The following is a 20190-nucleotide window of genomic DNA, read 5'->3' as shown; positions in this document are numbered from 1 at the left end:
GCGGGTGGCCAGGGTTTCAATGTGGTAAGTAGTTCTTCCCAGTTCAGTTCCCAGATGACAGAGTAGAAGCGGGGAGAGGGACTGTGAAACAACACGTGAAAAAGCTTAGGTTCAGCCCAGAATGGGGTAAAATATTGTCAGGATAGAGTTGCAAAAATCCTCGTTGCTGTTCAAGAGCTACATCAAGAGCCCAAACCAAAAGAACTTTTTATTTTTCCTTTTTATCTGCGATGCTTTGGAGCTGTCTGCTAGGCTGCCCGGCGACTCGAACTGTAGCAGCGCTGGTCTGCCTCCATCCGTTCCTTCGTTTGAGAGGCAGGTACCGTTCTAGCGCCAGGAGCGCACAGCAGCTGAACCCGCCGAGCGCACCGTTCAGCAGGGCAAACCGGTGAGCAACCCCGCGGTCGTAACCCTGGGCGATGGGGACGGAAACAGCCTTTACTTGCTCCATCATTTACTGGGAATTGTAAAGAGCCGATTGTTGCGGGCGGGCGGTGAATAATCGATTGCACGTTCCCCCGTGAACCAACCGCGAGCCCTGGGCCCAGAACTGGAAGCACCAAACGTCGGGAGGGCAGTGCCACCCCAGCCACGCACGGTCCGCGGGGAGCCAGCTTCCCGCAAGGGGTCGCGCGGCCGGCCGCCGCGGTCTCGCGAGAGCGGGGTCGGCTCACCCCGGGCGACGCGCGCTCGGCTGAGCGGGCGGTTTGGGTGCGCTCGCTCGGGCCGGCCGAAGGCGCGGGGCTCGGGGCCTCGGGGCTCCCCTGCCGCTCCGGGCAGGCGCGCCTATGGCGTTTCTAAGGTGACGCTGCGCTCAGCGCCTTTCTCCGGGCGCGGAGGAAACACCTATGAACCCCTCGGCGACCTTCTTCGTCGGGCGCCAGGTGAGCGGCCGCCGGCGCGCCCGGGGTGCGACCTCGGGGCGCGGCGTGCACGTTTGGCGACCTTGGGTGGGTTTGAAGGCACGGTTCCTGCGTCATATTTAAAACAGTGTCCGGGTCGTCGAGGAAAAACGGAGCGTCACGTCCGTTTCCTTGTCCTAAAAGAAACTCGTTCCCCGTCCAGGCGCTAAGACCCGCGGCGGGGCCAGGTGATGGCGTCTTAACGACACGCAGCTGGCCTCTGCGGAGCTGCTGCTCTCCGCGCCGCCGGGCTTCCGGCCCTTAATCTACTCCCGGGGAGCCCCGTTTTACCAAAAAAGGCCCTGAAAGGGAGCTTGTCCCAGGTTTGCATTAATCGGTATACGATGAGATGGACTTTTCTGTATACTTGTTGCCTCTTGTCCGATCCGAGAATATATTGGATCTTGGCGGCGAGCTCCGTGATGTGTCCCCAGTCAATACTTGTTGAAGGAGTGAGTGAGTGAGTGACTGAATGAATGGCCTACCCAAGGCTGGAATTCAAGTCTTGTTGTGATTTGGAATCCCCCGCCTCCAAATTCCATTTTCTGTGTTTAGTTTCTAATAACTGTGATTCGTTCCTTGTTATTTACGCATCGTATTTTTCAGAAAGCCCGAATGATGTGATATGCTTGGGCTTCTGGTGAACTCTTCACTCCCGTCTTTAAGATGGAAATCTTTTTTTTTTTAAGATTTTATTTACTTATTTTTAGAGAGGGAAGGGAGGGAGATAGATAGAGAGAGAGAGAAACATCAATGTGCGGTTGCTGGGGGTTATGGCCTGCAACCCAGGCATGTGCCCTAGCTGGGAATCAAACCTGGGACACTTTGGTTCCCAGCCCGTGCTCAATCCACTGAGCTACGCCAGCCAGGGCTAAGATGGAAATCTTAAAGTAACACGTTTAGTTCTTTATTTCATCCAGGGGGACAGCACCATCTTTCGAAATGTAACTTGCAGTCTTAATAATAGCTAATGTTTGTCGAGTGCCTGTGATTTGGCAAGTAGCGTGAAGTGCTTCACAGGGTTTGTCTGGCGCCATCCACAGGACCGGTAAGAAGTCACAGTGCTGTCGTTACCGTTTTACAGGTGAGGAACGGAAGGCTCACTTACAGTGAAGCAACCTGCCCACGGTTGCCTAGAGCCCCCAAGTGGCTGCTTCTGGACTCTCCATGTGGTCAGACCAACTCGCCTGCGCTAGGCTTTAAAATACCGTGTGCTTAAAAGGGACTACACTGTGGACAGTTTTGGTAGATGTGAAAATGGCACCGTGGTTATATGAAAATGTTCCTTTTTAGAAATGATACTGACGTATGTATGCGTGAAATGTATTTTTTAATTTCATGTCAAAGATTTTAATTTTTTTATTTTAGAGAGAGGGGAGGGGAGAGAGAAAGAGAGGGAGAGAAACATCAATGTGTGGTTGTTGCCTCTTGAGCATCCCCCGCCAGGGACCCGGCCCATGACCTGGGCATGTGCCCCACCTGGGAATCGAAGCAGTGACCCTTTGGTTCACAGGCTTGCCGGCGCTCGGTCCACTGAGCTACACCAGCCAGGGGGAAATGTGTCTTTTTTCAATCAACAATAAGAAAAAAATATTGAAACAGGTGGCAAAATCTTAACGGCAGAACCTGGGTTTTGGGCGTGTGTTGTGGGAGTGTGTTGTGCCGTTCTCTGTCTTCTGTGTATGTTCCAGAATTTTCTTTCACAGAATTGGTGTTTTTAGCAGGTGTGTTGAGTTGGCCCAGTCCCAATATTAAATTGTTCTTGGCAGACGGAGCACATATGCAGGTGTTAGAGGTCATGAGAATTAGTTACAGTTGACTGGGGCCAGGGGAGGGGTTCTGCTGCTGGCTGATCCGAGGAGAGGGCGGACCGCAGGGAAACCAAGTGCAGGGATGGGTCCGTCTGAGACTAGCCGGTGGAGGTGTCTGTGCGGTCCCACTGTGCGAGTGGTGTGCGTGCGTGGTGTGACAGAGATAGAAGCGGTGCACAGCAGGTGTGAACTCGCTTATGTGTGTTCAATATACACGATTGCGATGCCACGTTGTCCCCAGGGAAGAAAACGTCGTTGATTTAAACCACCTCTAACTGGCAGCAGAGGAAGTTCTAATTAGGCTGATGCACGCCGTTGGCTAGTTTCTATGCTGATGCGAGACCACTTTCTGTGACTAGAACATCGGGTCGGAGGTTGAGATTTCCACGATCGAGAAGCAGCGGAAGGAGCTGCAGCTGCTCGTGGGAGAGCTGAAGGACCGCGACAGAGAGCTCAATGACATGGTCGCGGTCCACCAGAGGCAGCTGCTGTCGTGGGAGGAGGACCGGCAGAAGGTGCTGACCCTGGAGGAGCGCTGCAGCAAACTGGAAGGTCAGACACACGCGAGCGGCGGCGGCACCGCGGCTGACACGTGCTGGGGGGCTCTCGGGGATGACGGGCGGGGGGTGGGGGGGAGGGCGGTGAGTGGCAGCTCGGTGCCGGCTGTGCTGGAGTCTGGCTCCACAGACGGCAGGGAGCCTCCTGATAAACACCCGCGGTGGGACAGACAGACAGACAGACAGGGTGTGGACTGCAGGAGGGGTACGGAGTATTCCCGTGCAGAGGAGCGCCGGGTGGGGCTCGGTTCCCTTGGAGTGCGAAGAGCGAATCTTGAGGAGCTCAGTTTGGGGCTGGCATGGGACTTAAGATGCTGCAGAACTGGCTGTTTTTCTCGAACTGACTCAAAGATTTTAAACTTTCGATGCCGAATTTGACCCGAAGTGCCTAAAGCGGTCCCCTTTCATGACGACAGCAGTGGCAAAAACGGCTTGCAAACACTTTTGTGTGGGCTGTATCTTAATTGTCACCCTTTTAGTGCTGCGCTCAATATTCTGAATATTCGGAATATTCTGTTGACTCTAAGGAAATACTAGGATGTCTGAGGGGAGAACCCTGGGTCTGGTTAGGAGAGAAAACAGCACCTTCTTTTTTACTCACACTTCACAGAGGGTCCTGTGAACACGACAGCGCCAAGATGCACGACGTCCCCCCCTCTCCGGGGGCTGCCCGGTCTTCCCTGACCGCCCCTGCCCACACACACACACACACACACACACACACAGTGTGCTGTGGTCCGCGTGAGATGTGATATAACATTAAATCTTCCATGTGAGCCTATTCGAGAACAAAGATAGCAGATTATGTGTTGTCATCAGCATCTGAGTTTTCAAACGACTAAGAAACTTCAGGAGGTATTTCATGGAAAACTGAATGGCCAGTGAATATATAAAAAGGCTCTCATTCTCATTAGTAGTAATTAGGGAAATAAAAATTAAAACTCTAATGAGACACCATTTTACACTCACCAGACGGCAAAGAGTTACCAGTTGCTGGTAAGAGCGTGACGCCGAGGGGCGGCTCCGTGGCTGCTGGTGGGCGTGCCGGCCGGTGCCCCTGCTGTGGCGGACCACCCAGCAGGCCCTGGTGAAGGTGCATGCGGCGTGCAGCCCAGCGCCCCCACGCCCCCACGCCCCCACGCCCCCACGTCAGTGTGTGCATGAGCTACCGAAGGGCCTTGTCCATGCGTAGGTTCCACTTCAGGTCGTGGGGGCCTGAGAGTCACATTGCTAACAAGTTGCCGGGGGGGTGTCCACGCTGCTGGGCAAGGACCAACCACGTCTGAGTGACAGGGCCCTAGGGAAACTCGCGCAAATGCACCGAGATGCACGTCCACGGCCGTTGGGAGCCGTGCGGCTCGGGGTGGCTGCGCGGTGGAAACGCCCGAGGGACCGCCCATAGCAGAATGGATAAACACAGTTCGGTGGAGTCCTACGATGGGACGTTATGTGGCAACCACAGGGGGCAGACACGGGTCACAGACAACACGGGGAAGTCCCGGGAGCACGGTCTTACGTGAGACCAGCAAACGGAAGAAGTCACACGGAGTCTAGTTTTACTGGTTTTCGGTCCCCATTCAACTGTGCAGGGAGGGGCAGAAACGGGTTTATGGTGAGCCTGCCCGCTTTCCCGCGAGACAGTGACCAGTGATGCCGCAAGGGGAAGTTCAGCGTTGGGGGGTGGTGGTAGGAGGCAGAACTGTAGTGAAAAGCAAGGAAATGATTGAGATGGGGACGGTGGTTGGGAAAGACACCTTCCCGGGCACAGGATCACACACTCATAATGATAAGAACTCTTAAAAGAAGCGGTATCTTGTCAAGAGTTCTTGAGCACGCTTACTCTTTCAATCTGCGTGTTGGAGGAGAGTGCATTTGGAGCCTCCGGTCTGGCCGTGGCCCAGTGACCGATGGACTTCCCCTCAGGTGAGCTGCATAAAAGAACGGAGATAGTCAGGTCGCTCACGAAGAAGGTCAAGACCCTGGAAGCCAGCCACGTGGAGTCCCAGACCGCCCTCCAGAAGACCCAGCTGCAGCTCCAGGAGATGGCCCAGAAGGCCACCCACGCCTCGCTCCTCTCTGAAGACCTCGAGGTCGGTTTTGCTCTGTGCTGCGCGTCACTGGCCCAAACCCTGCTCGTGTTTCCGTTGCTGAAAATACGCCTTTAAATGTTTGCATTGAGAATGCATGTCTGTGTGTGAGAAGGGGTACCCACCCAGCCCTGGCCGGTGAGGCACGGTTGGTTGGAGTATCATCCCGTACATGGGAAGGTCACGGGTTTGGTTCCCGGCCAGGGCACGTGCCTGGGCTGTGGGCTTGGTCCCTGGCTGGGGCGTGTTTGCGAGGCAACCCCGACTGGTGTGTGTGTGTGTGTGTGTGTGTGTGTGTCTCTCTGTCTCTCCAATGTTTCTCTTCCCCTCTCTCTAAAATTAACTAAGTAGAGAAAATATATCCGTCCGTCATCACAGTCTTGTATTCCTTGCCTTGCTCTGCTGAGCTGCTGGCCGTGGAGACGAAGCTCCGTCCCGGCCCTTTCCTGGCGGTCGGGCCGTCCGGTTCGGCAGCGTCTGTTGCTTACCACCGGTGCGTTGCTTTAGAAAGCCTTTCTCCAGGCCTGAGGTCAGCGCCTTCGGGTTGTGGTCACTTCCGGTCGTGCTTTCGAAAGAGCTGGTCTTGTCTGGTAGGAGGAGCAGGCATCTCCCCGGGCTGTTCAGGGAGTGAACCCCGTGAGGCTGGTTCTCCAGGTTTCCCTTGTGCCCGGTCCGTCACTGGGGACGAGAGACCCCGGCCGAGAGAAGGCCGGTTTCTGTCCTGGCTGGCATGTCCTTGTCTCATAGAGATGTTTTGTGCAAGTCTCAGTGACGCGATGAGTCTTCGTTGTTCATAATGATAGTACGGCTTTTATTTTATGCCCTTTTTTTTTTTTAAACATTAATTTTTTAAAAGATTTTATTTATTTTTAGGGAGGGAGGGGAGGGAGAGAGAGAGAGAGAGGGAGAGGGAGAGAAACATCAATGTGCGGTTGCTGGGGGTTATGGCCTGCAACCCAGGAATGTACCCTGGCTGGGAATCGAGCCTGGGACACTTTGGTTCCCAGCCCGCGCTCAATCCACTGAGCTATGCCAGCCAGGGCTCCTTTTTATTGGTTTTAGATTACTAGAGAGTTCCTAGCTATAAGCTAAGTAGAAACTATTCTAGAATCTATAGCTCTGTTCCATTGAAAAATGGGAGTGTTTCGGTCAGCTCAGGCTGCCGTCACGAAATGCCCTGGCCTGGGATGCTGAAACACTGGACGTTTCTCTTTTCTCACAGACCCGGGGGCGGGGGCCGGGGTGGGGGTGCAGCCGCCGGCGTCTGGCAAGGGCTCTCCTCGGCTAGGGGATGGCGCCTTCTTGCTGTACTTGGGACAGCTCCCTGGTGTTTTTTTAAATTTTCTTTTTCTTTATTGATTTTTATTTTAAAAAAAAGATTCTATTTTTTTATTTTTAGAGAGAGGGAAAGGGAGGGAGAAGGAGAGGGAGAGAAACATTGAGATGGGAGAGAAGCATCAGTTGGCTGCCTTCCTCACGTGTCCCGACAGGGCACCGAATCCACGACCCAGGCATGTGCCCTGACCGGGAACCAAACCAGTGACCTTTCGATCTGCAGGACGCTGCCCCGCCCACTCAGCCACAGCGCCTGGGCTTAGTGTTCCTTTCCCTGACTGCTTACTTGGCCCGCTTTGTTACTAAAAGAAGTGAAAGAAACAAACAGACGGAAGGATGATCCCAGGGCGAGGCTGCGCACAGTACAGCACAGTACTGAGAGCTTCTGGGTGGCTCGCCCCTGCGCACTCACACGCTGCTTCCTCGCAGGCGAGGAACGAAAACCTCAGCAACACGCTGGTGGAGCTGTCCGCGCAGGTGGGACAGCTGCAGGCCCGAGAGCAGGCCCTCACCACCATGATAAAGCTGAAGGTGAGTCGGGGGGCAGGGGCTGCCTCCCTTCCTGGGCACTCCGCTGGCCGCGGGGTCTAGTGGCGCGCATGGGCTCCCTTAAATTCCGCGGCTGTGCGGCCGGAGAGTAATTAAAGACCCACCTCAACAGTAAGGGGCTCTGGTCGGGGTAGGTGTGGGCTCAGGCCTGGAGGTCTCTCGTTTTGCTGAAAAGAAGGGAAGGGGGAGCGGGCCGATCGTGGGGTTTCTCCGTAACCAGAGCCCGAGCCCCCCACGGGCCGCGCGGCCTCCCGTCACTGCAGTTTCCCTGGGCGTCGCAGCGTCTGGTCCGGAGCTTTCTCGGGCGGTGGGCTACAGTGGGCCATGCCTGGGGCCGGGCCAGCGGGCCGGGGCCCCTCACTGACCCGCCGAGTGACCTTGGCCGTCCACTGTTGACCCGGCCGTCGCCGGGGCAGCAGCAGTGCCCGCCTCAGAGAGTTACTGGGAGGGCAGGTGGAGCCCGTTACCCGAGCAGGTGCTCAGCACGGGGCCCGGCACCCGGGGTTCTGCCACACGGGGATGTCCCAGTGGATACAGTCCTTTCTCGTCGGTTACTGGGGACTTGAGCGTCCTGTGTGACAGCTTTCGAACTGGGCGTCTAGGACAAAGACATCATTGAGGCTGTCAACCACATCTCGGACTGCTCGGGCAAGTTCAAGCTGCTAGAGCACGCCTTGCGCGACGCCAAGATGGTGGAGACCTGCATCGTGAAGGAAAAGCAAGACTACAAGCAGAAGCTGAAGACCCTTAAGGTTGAAATCAACAAGCTGAAAGGTGAGGAAGAGACATACATCGCAGCGTTTATCACGGGAGTAGATTCCTGCATTCGGGTCCCTGTAACCTTGTGGCTGAGAGTGGGCCTCCAGCGGCCTCGGGGCCGGCCACAAGGTGCTGGTGTCACGTGCGTGGCACCACGCTGCCGTCTCCGTCTCCCATGGTGAGTTGCACAGTAGGGGGAACGGCATGACGCATGGCCAGTCCTGCCCCGCCACACCTGTTACCTACCTCTGGCACACGCTCTGTCACAACCGACGGCACCATCTCAGCGGGCGGCGCCTCGGCTGGTGTGGCTCCGTGGTTGAGCACCGGCCTGTGAACAGAAAGGTCTCCGGTTCGATTCCCAGTCAGGTGTGTGGCTGGTTGCAGGCCAGGGCCCCAGCTGGGGGCGTGCGAGAGGCAGCCGGTGGATGTTTCTTGCCCGGGTGAGGGGGAGGCGTGCAGGAGCAAGGAGGGACGGCCCCCCAGGACGCAGGCTGCCCCGGTGGCTTTGGGAGCGTGTTGTGTTCTTTAAAATCCCTCTGCATTCTCCTTTTTTTAAAAAAAATATTTTATTATTCTATTACCGTTGTCCCATTTTTTTCTCCCCTTTACCCGCCTCTGCCCTGCACCCTCCCTCCCTCCCTCCGGCATCCCTCCGCCTTAGTTCGTGTCCGTGGGTTGTCCACGTAAGTCCTTTGCCGTCTCCTTTCCTGTTCCCACCCTCGCGTAGCTCCGTGAGCAGTCCTTTCCGAGGAGTGGTGCTCGAGGTCTCACACGAAGCGAGGGGGCGGTGCACCCAGTAGGCTAGTGCTCTGTGCTTGAGCCCGGATGCAGGTGGCAGGGTCAGACCCTGCATCTGCCCGCTGCAGGGGCCGTGGAGGCGGGCCCGCTCTCCTCCGGCCGCTCCCCACTGTGGGGCTGGCCCCTTGGAGTGGCGGAGCCGGGGCATGGTGGGAGCGCCCCCACCTCTGTCCTAGGGAGAGCGGCCAGAGGCACTGGCGAAACCCCGTGAGTTCATTGGGTCACTTTGACTTGGGAGCCTCGGCCTGGCTCTCTGATGGTCTGGTCTGACTGGTGCAAATCCCAGGTCGGCCTCCCCCGGGCTGCAGCTGCAACCTGAACCTCTCGGGGAGCCCCTGGCAGCCCCTGGGGGACGGTGCAGGCATTTGGCTCATAATTAGTTGAATGCTCTAGGTGAGATTAACTGAATATTTATTTAAAACTATTTTTTCAAAGAAAAAGGGGGCAATGGAGAGTGGACTAGAGAAGGAGGGAAGAAGATCACTTGGTTTGGGTGGCCTGGGAAGGCGTCTTGGACGAGAACATTCCAGTGAAAATGTGGGTGATGGGGAGGACTAGCCGCCTGAAGCCTGGGGCCGAGAGCCTCCGGGTGGAAGGGGCAGCAGAGTCAGAAGCCTGGTGGGCGGGGCACGGCACGGGAGGGAGGGAGTGTGACAGGCAGGGCCAGGCCGGGAGGGCTTGGGGTCACACGTTGGGGTTCACCCCGAGTGTGGCAGGATGGCTTCCAGCAGGGAGGTTTTTATTTTGGAGAGAGAGCCTGCTTGTCCGTGGCCGGCAGGCAAGGGTCCGGCGGGGACCGGGCAGGGAGAGAGAGCGCAGCCTTGGCCGGGGTCCCGGCCGTGTGCGGCAAGCTGTGGGGGGGGGGGGGGGCGTGCTCTGGCTGCGGACCCCACAGGACTTCCTGTGAACGGGGAGGGGGGTGCTGAGGGCGTGAGAGGTAGTCACACTGTGTGCACCCTTCTATGGACTAGTAGTATTCATTTGGGAACTTTCTTTTTCTTCTATTTGTGAAGAGGATCTAAACGAAAAGACAACAGAAAATAATGAACAGCGAGAAGAAATCATTCGCCTCAAGCAAGAGAACAGTTGCCTGCACGATGAATTGGTTTTTACTGGTAAAAATAGATAATTAGTTTAAGGGACTGATGACGCATGTATTTATATCCCGAACTTCCTATGGTGCTACTATGGCAGGCTAAAGGAATTATCCTTCTCTCAGAATAGTTTTTTCTTTCTTTTTTTTAAGATACTATTTGTTTATTTTTAGATGGAGGGAGAAAGAGAGGGAGAGAAACATCAGTGTGTGGCTGCCTCTTGCAGGCCCCGCACTGGGGACCCAGCCTGCAACCCAGGCCTGTGCCCGGGCTGGGAATCAAACCAGTAACCCCTTGGTTCAGAGACCAGCACTCAATCCACTGAACCACACCAGCCAGGGCTCGTTTTTTATATATATATTTTTATTTTTAAGGCTTTGAGGGGTGGGGAGGGACCAGGCAGGGGCGTCTAAAGTCCTTATCATGCCTCCTGGTTAACTGTTTCTTCCTCTGTAAAGGCGCTGGCCTCCCTCCCAGCTGGGGCCTGTGGCTGTACTTCTCACCGAAGCTCATTAGGAAAGGACCTCACGGCCCTGGCTGGTGTGGCTCTGTGGACTGAGTGCCAGCCAGGAAACCAGAGGGCCACTGGTTGGATCCCCAGTCAGGGCACAGGCCTGGGTCGCAGGCCAGGTCCCCAGGTGGGGACACGTGAGAGGCATCAACCACACACCAATGTTCCTCTCTCCTTCTCCCTCTCTTCCCTTCTCTCTAAAAAATAAAGATATTTTTTTTAAATTGAAAGAAACTTATGGATTAAAGAAAGAAGATTGTTTATACTTTTGCGAATGCTATATAAAAATTAGCAGTTCAACATTTTTCCAGTTTCGCAAATCGATTACCTGTAATTACTACAGTTGCAAAAATATTCACGTTTTGTTACGTTGCCAAGACCCTAAAGTAAGAATGTTGATGGAGTTTTCCTGATGTAGAAGCAAGGGTCTCCGGAGGGTCGGGCTGTGGCGCTCTTCTGCTCAGCACAGTCGCGTCCCCTCCCCCAGCCTGCTCCCACCCCGGGCCCCTCCCTGCCCAGCCCGGCCCAGCATCTCGGCCCCCTGGTGAGAGCCCCTCCTCCCCTGCTCCCGCCCGGGAGTCTCCGGGCTGTGGGTCTCCTCTCCGTCCCCTCCCTGCCAGGGGGCTTCTGTAGGCTTTCAGGTGGGGCACTGTATGAGGAAAACACAGACTTGGGGGTGAAATTCCCATAGAAATGCAGTGAACGTATTTTTGGTCTTCTCACACCTACGCGTAACGCCCTGCCCTAGGAAGGGAATACATCTCTATAGTTAAAAGGGCCAAATGCAGTATTTTATTTTTAAAAATGTCAAACAATTTGAATCTCATGTGGAAACGTGGCTTTTTACCACTAGAGGTCACTATATCCATGATTACGATTGCTGCTGTTGCAAAGTACTGTCTTACATTACTAAACAGGCAAGTAAGAGAGAGAGAGAGAGAGATATATATATATATATATATATATGCTACTGTATACTGATTGGCTATACATACTTATCTCTATAGCTCTCTATCTATCTCTGTGTCTATATATCTATCTGTAACAGTCTCTGGATCAGCCCCCGAGTGCCGGGCACGCTGCTGTCTGCCAAGGAGCTCGCAGGCCCAGAGAACTGGGTGCCTGCAGACACCTGGGTGGGACGCGGCGGGGGGGGGGGCGGGGGGGCGGGGGGGGCGGGGGAGGGGAGCCGCGGGCGGGCTGTGCCAGCAGCCCCTCTGCTTTCTGACGGTCCAAGCTCTGCTCTTCCAGCCTGTCATTATTTACTAAGTAAAACATTTAACATTTGTTAGTGCCATGAAAAACCCAGTTGGCGAAATCATTTTTTTAAATTATTTGCTATGTGGACTTCTTAAACGTCTCTCCTGCTCATACTGCTGTCTCAGAGTGACTTTTAGAAACGGGGAGGTTTGCACTGACGTGGCTGACGAGACACGCTTTGACGGCGCTCTTTCCCCCCGGCCCCCCGCAGCAGAGAGGGAGAAGAGGAAGGACGAGCTGCTGGACATCGCGAAGTCCAAGCAGGACCGCACGAACGCGGAGCTGCACAGCCTGCAGCAGGTGCGTCCCGGGCGCGCCCCGTGCTGCCTGCCGGGCGGGGGGGCGCTCGCGCCGGACGTCAGGGTGGGGAAGCGTGCGTCTGCTGGTTCTGCCGCGGTGGAGCCTTTGGATCCCGACTGCGTTAGATGTCTTGCACACCCAGCGCGGCAGGTGGGGCCTCGCTTAGGGCGGTGAGACGGGGGCACTGGCTGGTGTCAGTGCTCACGCAGGGAGGAAGTGAGAGCAAAAGCTTGTGCCGTATTTCTCTGGTCACTGCCTGACCTGTGTTAGCGTTTGGATGCCAAACCGTGGACTCCGTTTAGTGTTGTTGTTACGCTTTGTGTTGACTTGCCGATGTCTGCGGCAGATTTACGTGAAGCAGCAGAGCGACCTGCAGTTCCTGAATTTCAATGTGGAGAACTCCCAGGAGCTCATCCAGATCTACAACTCAAGGATGGAGGAATCCAGGGCCCTGGAGTCCAGGTAACCCTGGGACGATGCTGCCGCTCGGTCTCGCGGTTTCTGTCGTCGTTCGGTCGGCCCTCGTCCGGCCCTTGCCCAGCACCCGCTGCCGTCCGCGAGGTAGCAGGGGGTGAGTGTATGGGGGCTAACAGTGACCATTTTCATCCCGGTCGTGCGGAGACCTGGGCTTAGAATTGTAGGCATGGTCCTAATCCAGCCACTAGATGGCAAAATTCGCTCGTCGTGGTTTGTCTGTCTGTCTGCTGCGTAGGAGCTCGAGGCGAAGTGGAAAGGGCAGGGTCAGCCATGTGTGCGTTCCTTCAGCGCTCACGGTGCGGTGGGCACTGGCCGGAGGGGCAGGTGGAGGTGCTCGGACCGTGCGCGCCCAGGAACCGGGAGTGCAGGCGGTGGGTGCGCAGCTGCGGGGGGCCCCGGCTGCCTGGAGGTGGCTCTGCTGCTCCTCGGGTTCCCTGTCCCCTCGTCAGTGCAGAGGTTGTCTTGGCCCTGCAGCGAGCGGCACGTGAACCCACTGGGTCTCCGCAAAATTAAAGGGGAATGGACCCACAACTGTCCCTCAGTTCACTGGAGTCTGCTTTTCCAGGGGTCACGGAAAGGAGCAGGGTTCAGGGACGTTCCCCTTCGCTGCCCGTGACCCCCAAGGCAGCCCCGGGTTGACAGCAGCTCCTTGCCCCTTGGGTGGCGGTTGCAGGCTTGGGCTGCCCGGGCTCGGCGTGGGCAGTGCAGCTGGGGGCACCCTGCACGTTCCTCCCGAGGCCCCTGCTGGGCGTCCTCACGGGCTGTGTCCCGGCAGCAGCTGCAGCTGCTGCTGCTAAGCGCCCAGCCACCCCAGCACCCGTGTTGGCAGAGGCCCTAACACACTGGCTCTTTTTCCTTCGTTGATGGAAGAAACTTCCAGACCTGTCGAGAGTTCTTATGAGTTTATTCGAGCCAAACTGATGACACGTGCCAGGGAGCAAGATCGCAAATGCTCCCAACAATGGCAGTTTTGCAGCTTATTTGAGACATGAGGCAGGTGCACGAAAGCCACCGGTGGTCAGTGAAGGGGGCGGGAGAAGGCAGAGCAGGGCACCTCCTGGGGCTGGACAGAGGGAAAACCAAGAGGTCCTTCGTGCACGCTGGTGGTCCAGGCTGGTTAATACGCTTGCCAGCGCAGAGCGGGTCTGCGGGCCCCAGCGTGACAGTGAGGGCTCTGCGGCCTGGGGCTCTGGGGCTGGGGCTGCCTTGGAGGGACGGGAAGGAGGCGTGAGGACAGCGGACAGGCCCACTTAGACAGACGTCACCCCTTGCTGAGGAAGCTGTGGGCCGGGGCGTGGCCACTTGCCTCGACCTGCCCAGTTAGGAATTTGTGGTCCGTCCTCTGCAGTCACTTCTGGTCTCGGAGCTTGTGAGGCTGATGACATGGGCCTTCCCACTCACACCGTTTTGTTCTTCACTGGCACGGGGAGGGGAGGCACCGGGCTTGCTGGCGAGGTGGCTCTTTGGGAGCCTAAAGGGGCTGATGACATCTAGAAGGAGGGGTGGGTTTTCCGAGGAGTCAGACCCAGACAGCTCAGAATCCCTGGATCCGTGTGACGGAAAAAACATTTAAAGACATTTAACAGATCTGTCACATGTATGCTGTACACCCTTGGTTTTCATTGTACACACACGTGTCGTTGGTACCTGAAGGCCAGCTTTCAGTACACAGCCACGCACGTCTTCAGCAGGTCAGCGGTGTGGCCGTGAGCGTGGTGTGGCAGGCACACTCGGCACCGTCCACTCGGCCTCCGTTGCCTGGTCTCTGTCGCCCCTCAGTGCTGGCTCTGCCTGTGTTCGCTGCGACGCTGGCAGGGAGGGAGGGAGGGAGGGAGGGACAGACCAGACCAGGCAGGGAGGACGTGCAGAGCACTTACCTGTGTCTGAGTCTGCCGCAGGGCCCGGGGGATTGAAGGGGCCTCCGCACCTAAACATGGGGGAGACGGGGGACTCAGTGGGTGCCCTGGGAGCGAGGGTGAGGGTCAGAGAGACTCCTGGGGGCGCAGGCTGCACCTGGGCTCCGGAGAAGGAGCGGGTATTCTTCCTTATATCTAATTTCCGACACATGGGTCTTATTAGGGTTCAGGTCAGCTAACGAGGTTTGGGTGAAATATTTGGGATGACAGTATCAAGTGTATCTTACAACTTCGTCTTTTGTAATGCCGCCGTAGCAGAGACATGTACTTATCTGACCTTGAAAGTAACCACCCAAAAGTCGATGTTAAGAGGGAGAAACACCAGAAGTCGCTGGTCAAGGACCAAACGTTTGAGGCCACGCTGACCCGGCAGATCAGGTCGGACAGGAGCCCCTGTGCCGGGTGCGCGGAGAAGCTGCAGGTGAGCGCGGCGTTCGGGGAGAAAAGCGTCCTGGCCGCGTCCTCTCTGCTCCCGAAGGACCTCACGGGCAAACAGAAGTCCTGGTCTCTGGGAGGAAAGCTGCCGACTGAGCCCGAACACAAAAGCGCGCCGTGCCAGATCCACGGGAAACCCTCCCAAGGCCGTGGGGTCGGGGCCCCGCCGGAAGAGAGGCCGCTCCCAGCAGCCCCCGCGCCGCCGGCGGACGCGAAGCCGCGGCACGAGGTCAGCGTCTTCCTGGGCCTGGCCGACTGCGCCGGCGCGAAGCGGCCCGAGCGGCTGCGAGCGGAGGGCCGAGGCCACGTGGAGGCGCCGGGGGCCTCGTGCTGCCGCGGAGGTGAAGGCTGCCTGGGCGACAGTGCCGCGTGCGGGTTCCGGTGCTGCCACCCGAGTAACTTGGTGGTCGAGGCCCCGGGCCCGATGTCCGACACGGAGTGGATGAGCATCTTCAAGCCGGCCAAGCTGCAGCGCGTCGTTCGCCACAAGTCGGCGTGCACATGCGCAGAGCGCGCCTGGGGGCCGCAGTGCTACCCCTCCGCCAGGTGAGTGCGCCCCGCGCTCGCGAGCACCCGGGGAGCCGCGGCCAGCGCGGCGCCGGCTGCCTTTGCAGACGGGCAGTGTTGGAGGCAGCCTGCCTGCCTCCTCGGGCCGCTGGGACCTGGCTCTGCAGACTGGACTGGATTCCAGTGGAAAGGCTGTGCCCGGGCCGGCCTCTGGGGCAAAGGTGTCGCTTAGAAACCAAGGCAGATGCCGTGAGAGTTGGGCAAATACGTTTTATTTGAACACAAACAGGTGGGCCATTTCATACTGCTCCGGGGCATTCCTCACCCCGGGTCGCTTGGGTTGATAAGCGTGCCTGTGTGCCCAGACGGATCGCGTTCCAGAGACCCCAGACAAGAGTTCCTTGTCACCCTGACCCGCGGTCGCCCCGCCCTCTTAGGGATCCAAGCGCCCCTGCCTTTGTGTTCCCCGTACATTGCCCAGACTTTCTTAAAACCATGCAGGACAACGAATACGTGCATTTAACAGGCTGGTAACATTATTTAACAAAAGAACATGGAGCCCTGGCTGGTGTGGCTCAGTGGACTGAGCCATGGTCTGCAAAACAAGGGGTCACCGGTTCGATTCCCAGTAAGGACAAATGCCTGGCTTGCGGGCCAGGTCCCCAGTAGGGGGCATGTGAAAGGCAATCACACACTGATGTTTCTCTCCCTTTCTCCTTCCCTTCCCCTCTCCAAAAATAAATTTAAAATCTTTTTAAAAATGGACTAGTTATTAGCACATGCTGCACATGTATTGTTAGCATGTATGCATCACTCAGGTCCCTCCCACTGCGAGAGTGGCTGGATTTGCACTTGAGTGGCACTAGAGTGAGGTTGGCTGTTTTCAAAGAGAACCTGACTCTTCAGTCTTTTTTTTTAAGATTTTATTTATTTTATTTTATTTTTTAGAGAGGGAAGGGAGGGAGATAGAGAGAGAGAGAGAGACAAACATCAATGTGCAGTTGCTGGGGGCTGTGGCCTGCAACCCAGGCATGTGCCCTGACTGGGAATCGAACCTGCGACACTTCGGTTCGTAGCCCGCACTCAATCCACTGAGCTACACCAGCCAGGGCCCTGGCTCTTCAGTCTTAAATCACTGGAAAGTCCAAGTTTCTGTACTGAGGGCCTTACGGTCGCCATCACTCTGATTTTCCTAGGACTCGATGACTGAATTTCCTCTCTAATAGTTACATTATTTGGATTGACCTTGGGCCCTTTTAGAAGCCTGAGTCATTTAAAAATCATGCATGTAGTTAATCTGTCAGTTGCAAAACTTGTTAAAAATTGGTTGTCACACTCAGTGAGCACGTTTAGTTTTCAATGGTGGTCTCTTGAGAAGTGTAACTCTGATCAGGGGGCCACCGCGGGGACCTCACCGCTGAGCGCAGATCCCCACAGGGGAAGGGAGGGCTGTGTCGGGTCATCTTAGGAGCACGGAGGACATATGGTAAGTGTAAGTACGAGGGAATTCCCAATTTAAACTCAGAGTTTCCTTTCAAGACCGTTCTGACCTCCCGGCTCCAACTGATCGAGGTGACTTCTGGTCCTGCCAGCCAGAGGCGCGAGCCCAGGCCCCGTGTGACAGACGCGTGATGGATGGGGGTGAGGGGGTGACGCCGCTCTCCTGCTTCTCTGCCTCTGGCTGAGCATTCGCGTCTGTGCACATTCCCACCTTCCACCTGACAAACTCGGGCCCCGTGGGGGCAGGGGCCGCGCCCTGCTGGCGCTCAGTCACAGGCCACAGGGGAGGGCGAGGCCCGTGGGCTCCTGTCTGTGCCGGGCCGGCCCCCGAGAACAGACCCAGGAGCTCCACGGCGTGTGTGGGGAGAGGCCTTGGAACTGAGGCGCCGCAGCCGTGCCACGCTCGCTCACAAGGGCACTTTCGAACACCGTGGACAAAACTGGTCTCACACACCACAAACCTCGAATTTTTGCACATCATACTCTGTTCATTTCTTCCCTCCCTTTTGGTCGATCCTGTCTCCCAGTCTTTTCCTTTTGGGGGGTCAGGGGAGGAGGAAAATTTCTCTATTCTGTCGCTACCCTTTAAGAATTTTGTTTTAATTATTGCAAAGGATATGCATTAATTTATAATATTTCACTCAAATGTTCTATTCAAATCTATAATGTTCTACTCACACTTGAGCTTCTTCACTGGAAAAAGAGAAATAACCTTTTTTTGATGCCGCTGAGATATTTCAAGAGCAAGAGTGTCAGTGCCGTGTGTCCGGTGCTGATTTAAGGTGTCCATTTCTGTTTGGTTGCGTCCCCCACAGCGAGCTGGCAGCCGTCCCGCAGCCCCACTGCGTGGGCTCTGCCTCGCCAGGGGACGAGAAGGTGATGGAGACGGAGGCATCTGTGGACAGAAAGAACTCGCCTAAGGTTCTGTTCGTGAACAAAGATGCGGCGCCGCCCAGTGAGAAGGTTTGTATTTCACTTAGAAACGCCCAGCTCACCCCCGCAGGACTTCTCCCCGCGTGCTCCTGGGTCTCCTGTAGCGCAGGTGTTCTCGCGCCGAGGTTTGGCCACGCCTCAGGTTCCTTTAAGTCACAGGACTTTAGGTCGCACATACCCTATGGATCGGCTTTCGGCAGGATGCCCCTCAGGCTCTGCAGGGGACTGATGTATCGGTTTTTAATCAATAAACATCGTAGGTCCAGGTCAGTAGTAATCATTGTTCATGGAAAACTAGAAATGAGCCTTCCTTGATGAAGAAGTTAGTCTTGGTGCTTTTGAGAGCAGGTGGCATGCTAAAAGTTCAGATCCCAAGGGGGAAAATCAGACAAGAGCAAACTAAGGCACATTCTACATATTTTTAAAAGCTTATAAGCCTTTAGCGTTTTGCATTTTGCGAGTATCCTGACATTGCAGTCACGGCTTTGGCAAGCTGACTTAGGAGAAAATCAGCCGTGCCTGGGTCCTTCTGCCACGTGGATGGTGCCTGATTACTTGTCGTAAGGCCTGTTTAAATCCAGTCATTTAGCCACGTAGTTTCTAAGAGATAAATGGAATTGGTTATTCTGGTATTTATTAACCCACGGTCAAAGAAGTGTTGTATATTATTGTAGGTTATTGTGGTAACAAACAGAATAGTGGAAATATTAATGAATAGTTAATATCAAAGCAATATTAGCGAGTAGTTAACATCTGTGTCTGTTACGTCGTATCCATGTGCGTAACATTTAAAGACGCTCCTTGAGTTCACGGGCGCTCCCGCTGTGCTGTCTTCCAGGAGGACTTCTCTCCCACGAGCAAGCTCCAGCGCTTGCTGGCGGAGTCCCGGCAGATGGTCACGGACCTGGAGCTGAGCACGCTGCTCCCCATCAGCTCCCAGGGCCTCGGCAGCGCCGCCACCAGGAAGGTGGGTGCGGGCTCTCCCTTGGCCCCGGGCGTGGTGTCTGTCACTGGCCAGGCAGCGCGGGGAAGTTTCTTTGTGCCTCTGGGGACTTGGGGGGGGGGGGCACACTGGTGGTTGTTTTTGCTGCTAGCCCACTGGTTTTGAGGAAGGAAAAGTCACCCGCAAATGTCACTGTACCCAGACTTCCTCTTTCTAGTTACCTGGGCACAGGGATATAAATTATCGGGGGCTGAAAAAAAACAGCTTTTCTACAGAAAATCTCAGATACACCCACAAGTAGAACGAACCCTCCAGCTTTCTGCCGCCTGGGTCTCGTCTCCTGCTGGGTCCCGCACGGGGCTTCTCCTGAAGGCACATGGTTCCGCTCGCTCTCCTAGCAGATAGGGACGCCTCCCCCCCACCACACCAGTGATTGTGCCGAGATGTCCTCCAGTGACAAGTTCCTGTCAGCTTTCCCGCTTCTCCCAAACGGGTCTTTCGCCCTTTGTTCCGACCGCTGTCCAACGGGGTTCCCACTCCGAGCCTGGGTTTGCCCTGCAGGTCTCTTGTGTCCCCCAGCACTTTCTTCTCCCTCCCTTTCCCTCCTCTTCCTACTCCTCCTCCTCCTTCCTCTTCTTCCTTCTTGTCCTCCTCCGTTGTCCTCCTCATGCCGTGTGCTCACGGTGGAAACACCGGGTCGTTTGTGCTGCAGAGTTTCCCAATGTTGGGGTCTCGCTGACTCCATCCTCACTGTGATTTCCCCGCCCACCCCTGCCCCCAGTAGTTCCTATAAGCTGGAGTCTAGATTGAGCTGCTTGATTAGACTTGGGATCAGTTTGGGTTTGTTTTTTTTTTGTTTTGGCCGGACCCCCGTGCGGGCCGGGCCGTCCGCTCCCTGCTCCGCCAGCCTGGGCGGGCGCTGGTGGCCGGGCCTCCTGCTGTGGGTGCTGAGCTCCATCGGGAGTTCAGAAGTTGGTCAGCTTGAGCTTTTGAGCAACTTACTGATCTTAGCGTTGCTGTCAGTATTACCTAGATCCGTGACGTCACTGGGAATGGCAGAGCAGCCGTTTCCTAGGCCCGTCCTTCCCCGGGCCGTGTTTCCTGGGCTGGCTGTGGCTGCTCTTCTGCGCACAGTGAGGGGCATCTCAGCAGCAGAGCCGCGGGCGCTCTGCAGGTTCTGGTGCCGTAACTCGAGCCTCGAGGGGGACGTGGAGCGTGAGGTCGGGTCCCAGTGCCCTAATCTGCAAGATAGGGGCTTGGAACCGATGCTGTGAATGTAAGCTTCCAGGTACATGACTTGAGTGTGCGCTGTGCCTAATTAGAGACACGAGTGTTTGAAAGCCCTTGAATTAACCCTGGCTGGGGTGGCTCAGTGGTTGAGCGCTGGCCTGCGAACCAAAGGGTGGCCGGTTCGATTCCCAGTCAGGGTAGAGGCCTGGGTTGTAGCCAGGTCCCCAGTAGGGGGCACACTCGAGGCAACCACACATTGGTGTTTCTTTCCCTCTCTTTCTCT

The 20190-nt window shown here is 56.2% G+C and overlaps 1 protein-coding gene across 1 annotated transcript; it reads left to right on the top strand.

The window, feature by feature from the left end:
- Positions 1-684: 684 nt before the first annotated feature.
- CCDC62 (coiled-coil domain containing 62) lies at positions 685-18913 on the top strand. Its single transcript, XM_036013640.1, has 12 exons — positions 685-884; positions 3073-3265; positions 5194-5360; positions 7122-7223; positions 7844-8015; positions 9815-9916; positions 11878-11966; positions 12313-12428; positions 14615-15340; positions 17617-17764; positions 18573-18701; positions 18829-18913. The coding sequence occupies exons 1-12, from the start codon at positions 849-851 to the stop codon at positions 18892-18894; spliced, it is 2046 nt and encodes a 681-aa protein (XP_035869533.1). The 5' UTR covers positions 685-848; the 3' UTR covers positions 18895-18913.
- Positions 18914-20190: the final 1277 nt, after the last annotated feature.

The sequence above is a fragment of the Phyllostomus discolor genome, chromosome 13 (assembly GCF_004126475.2).
Source record: "Phyllostomus discolor isolate MPI-MPIP mPhyDis1 chromosome 13, mPhyDis1.pri.v3, whole genome shotgun sequence".
In the NCBI taxonomy this organism is placed as follows: Eukaryota; Metazoa; Chordata; class Mammalia; order Chiroptera; family Phyllostomidae; genus Phyllostomus; species Phyllostomus discolor.
This window is presented reverse-complemented; position numbering and strand designations above follow the sequence as displayed.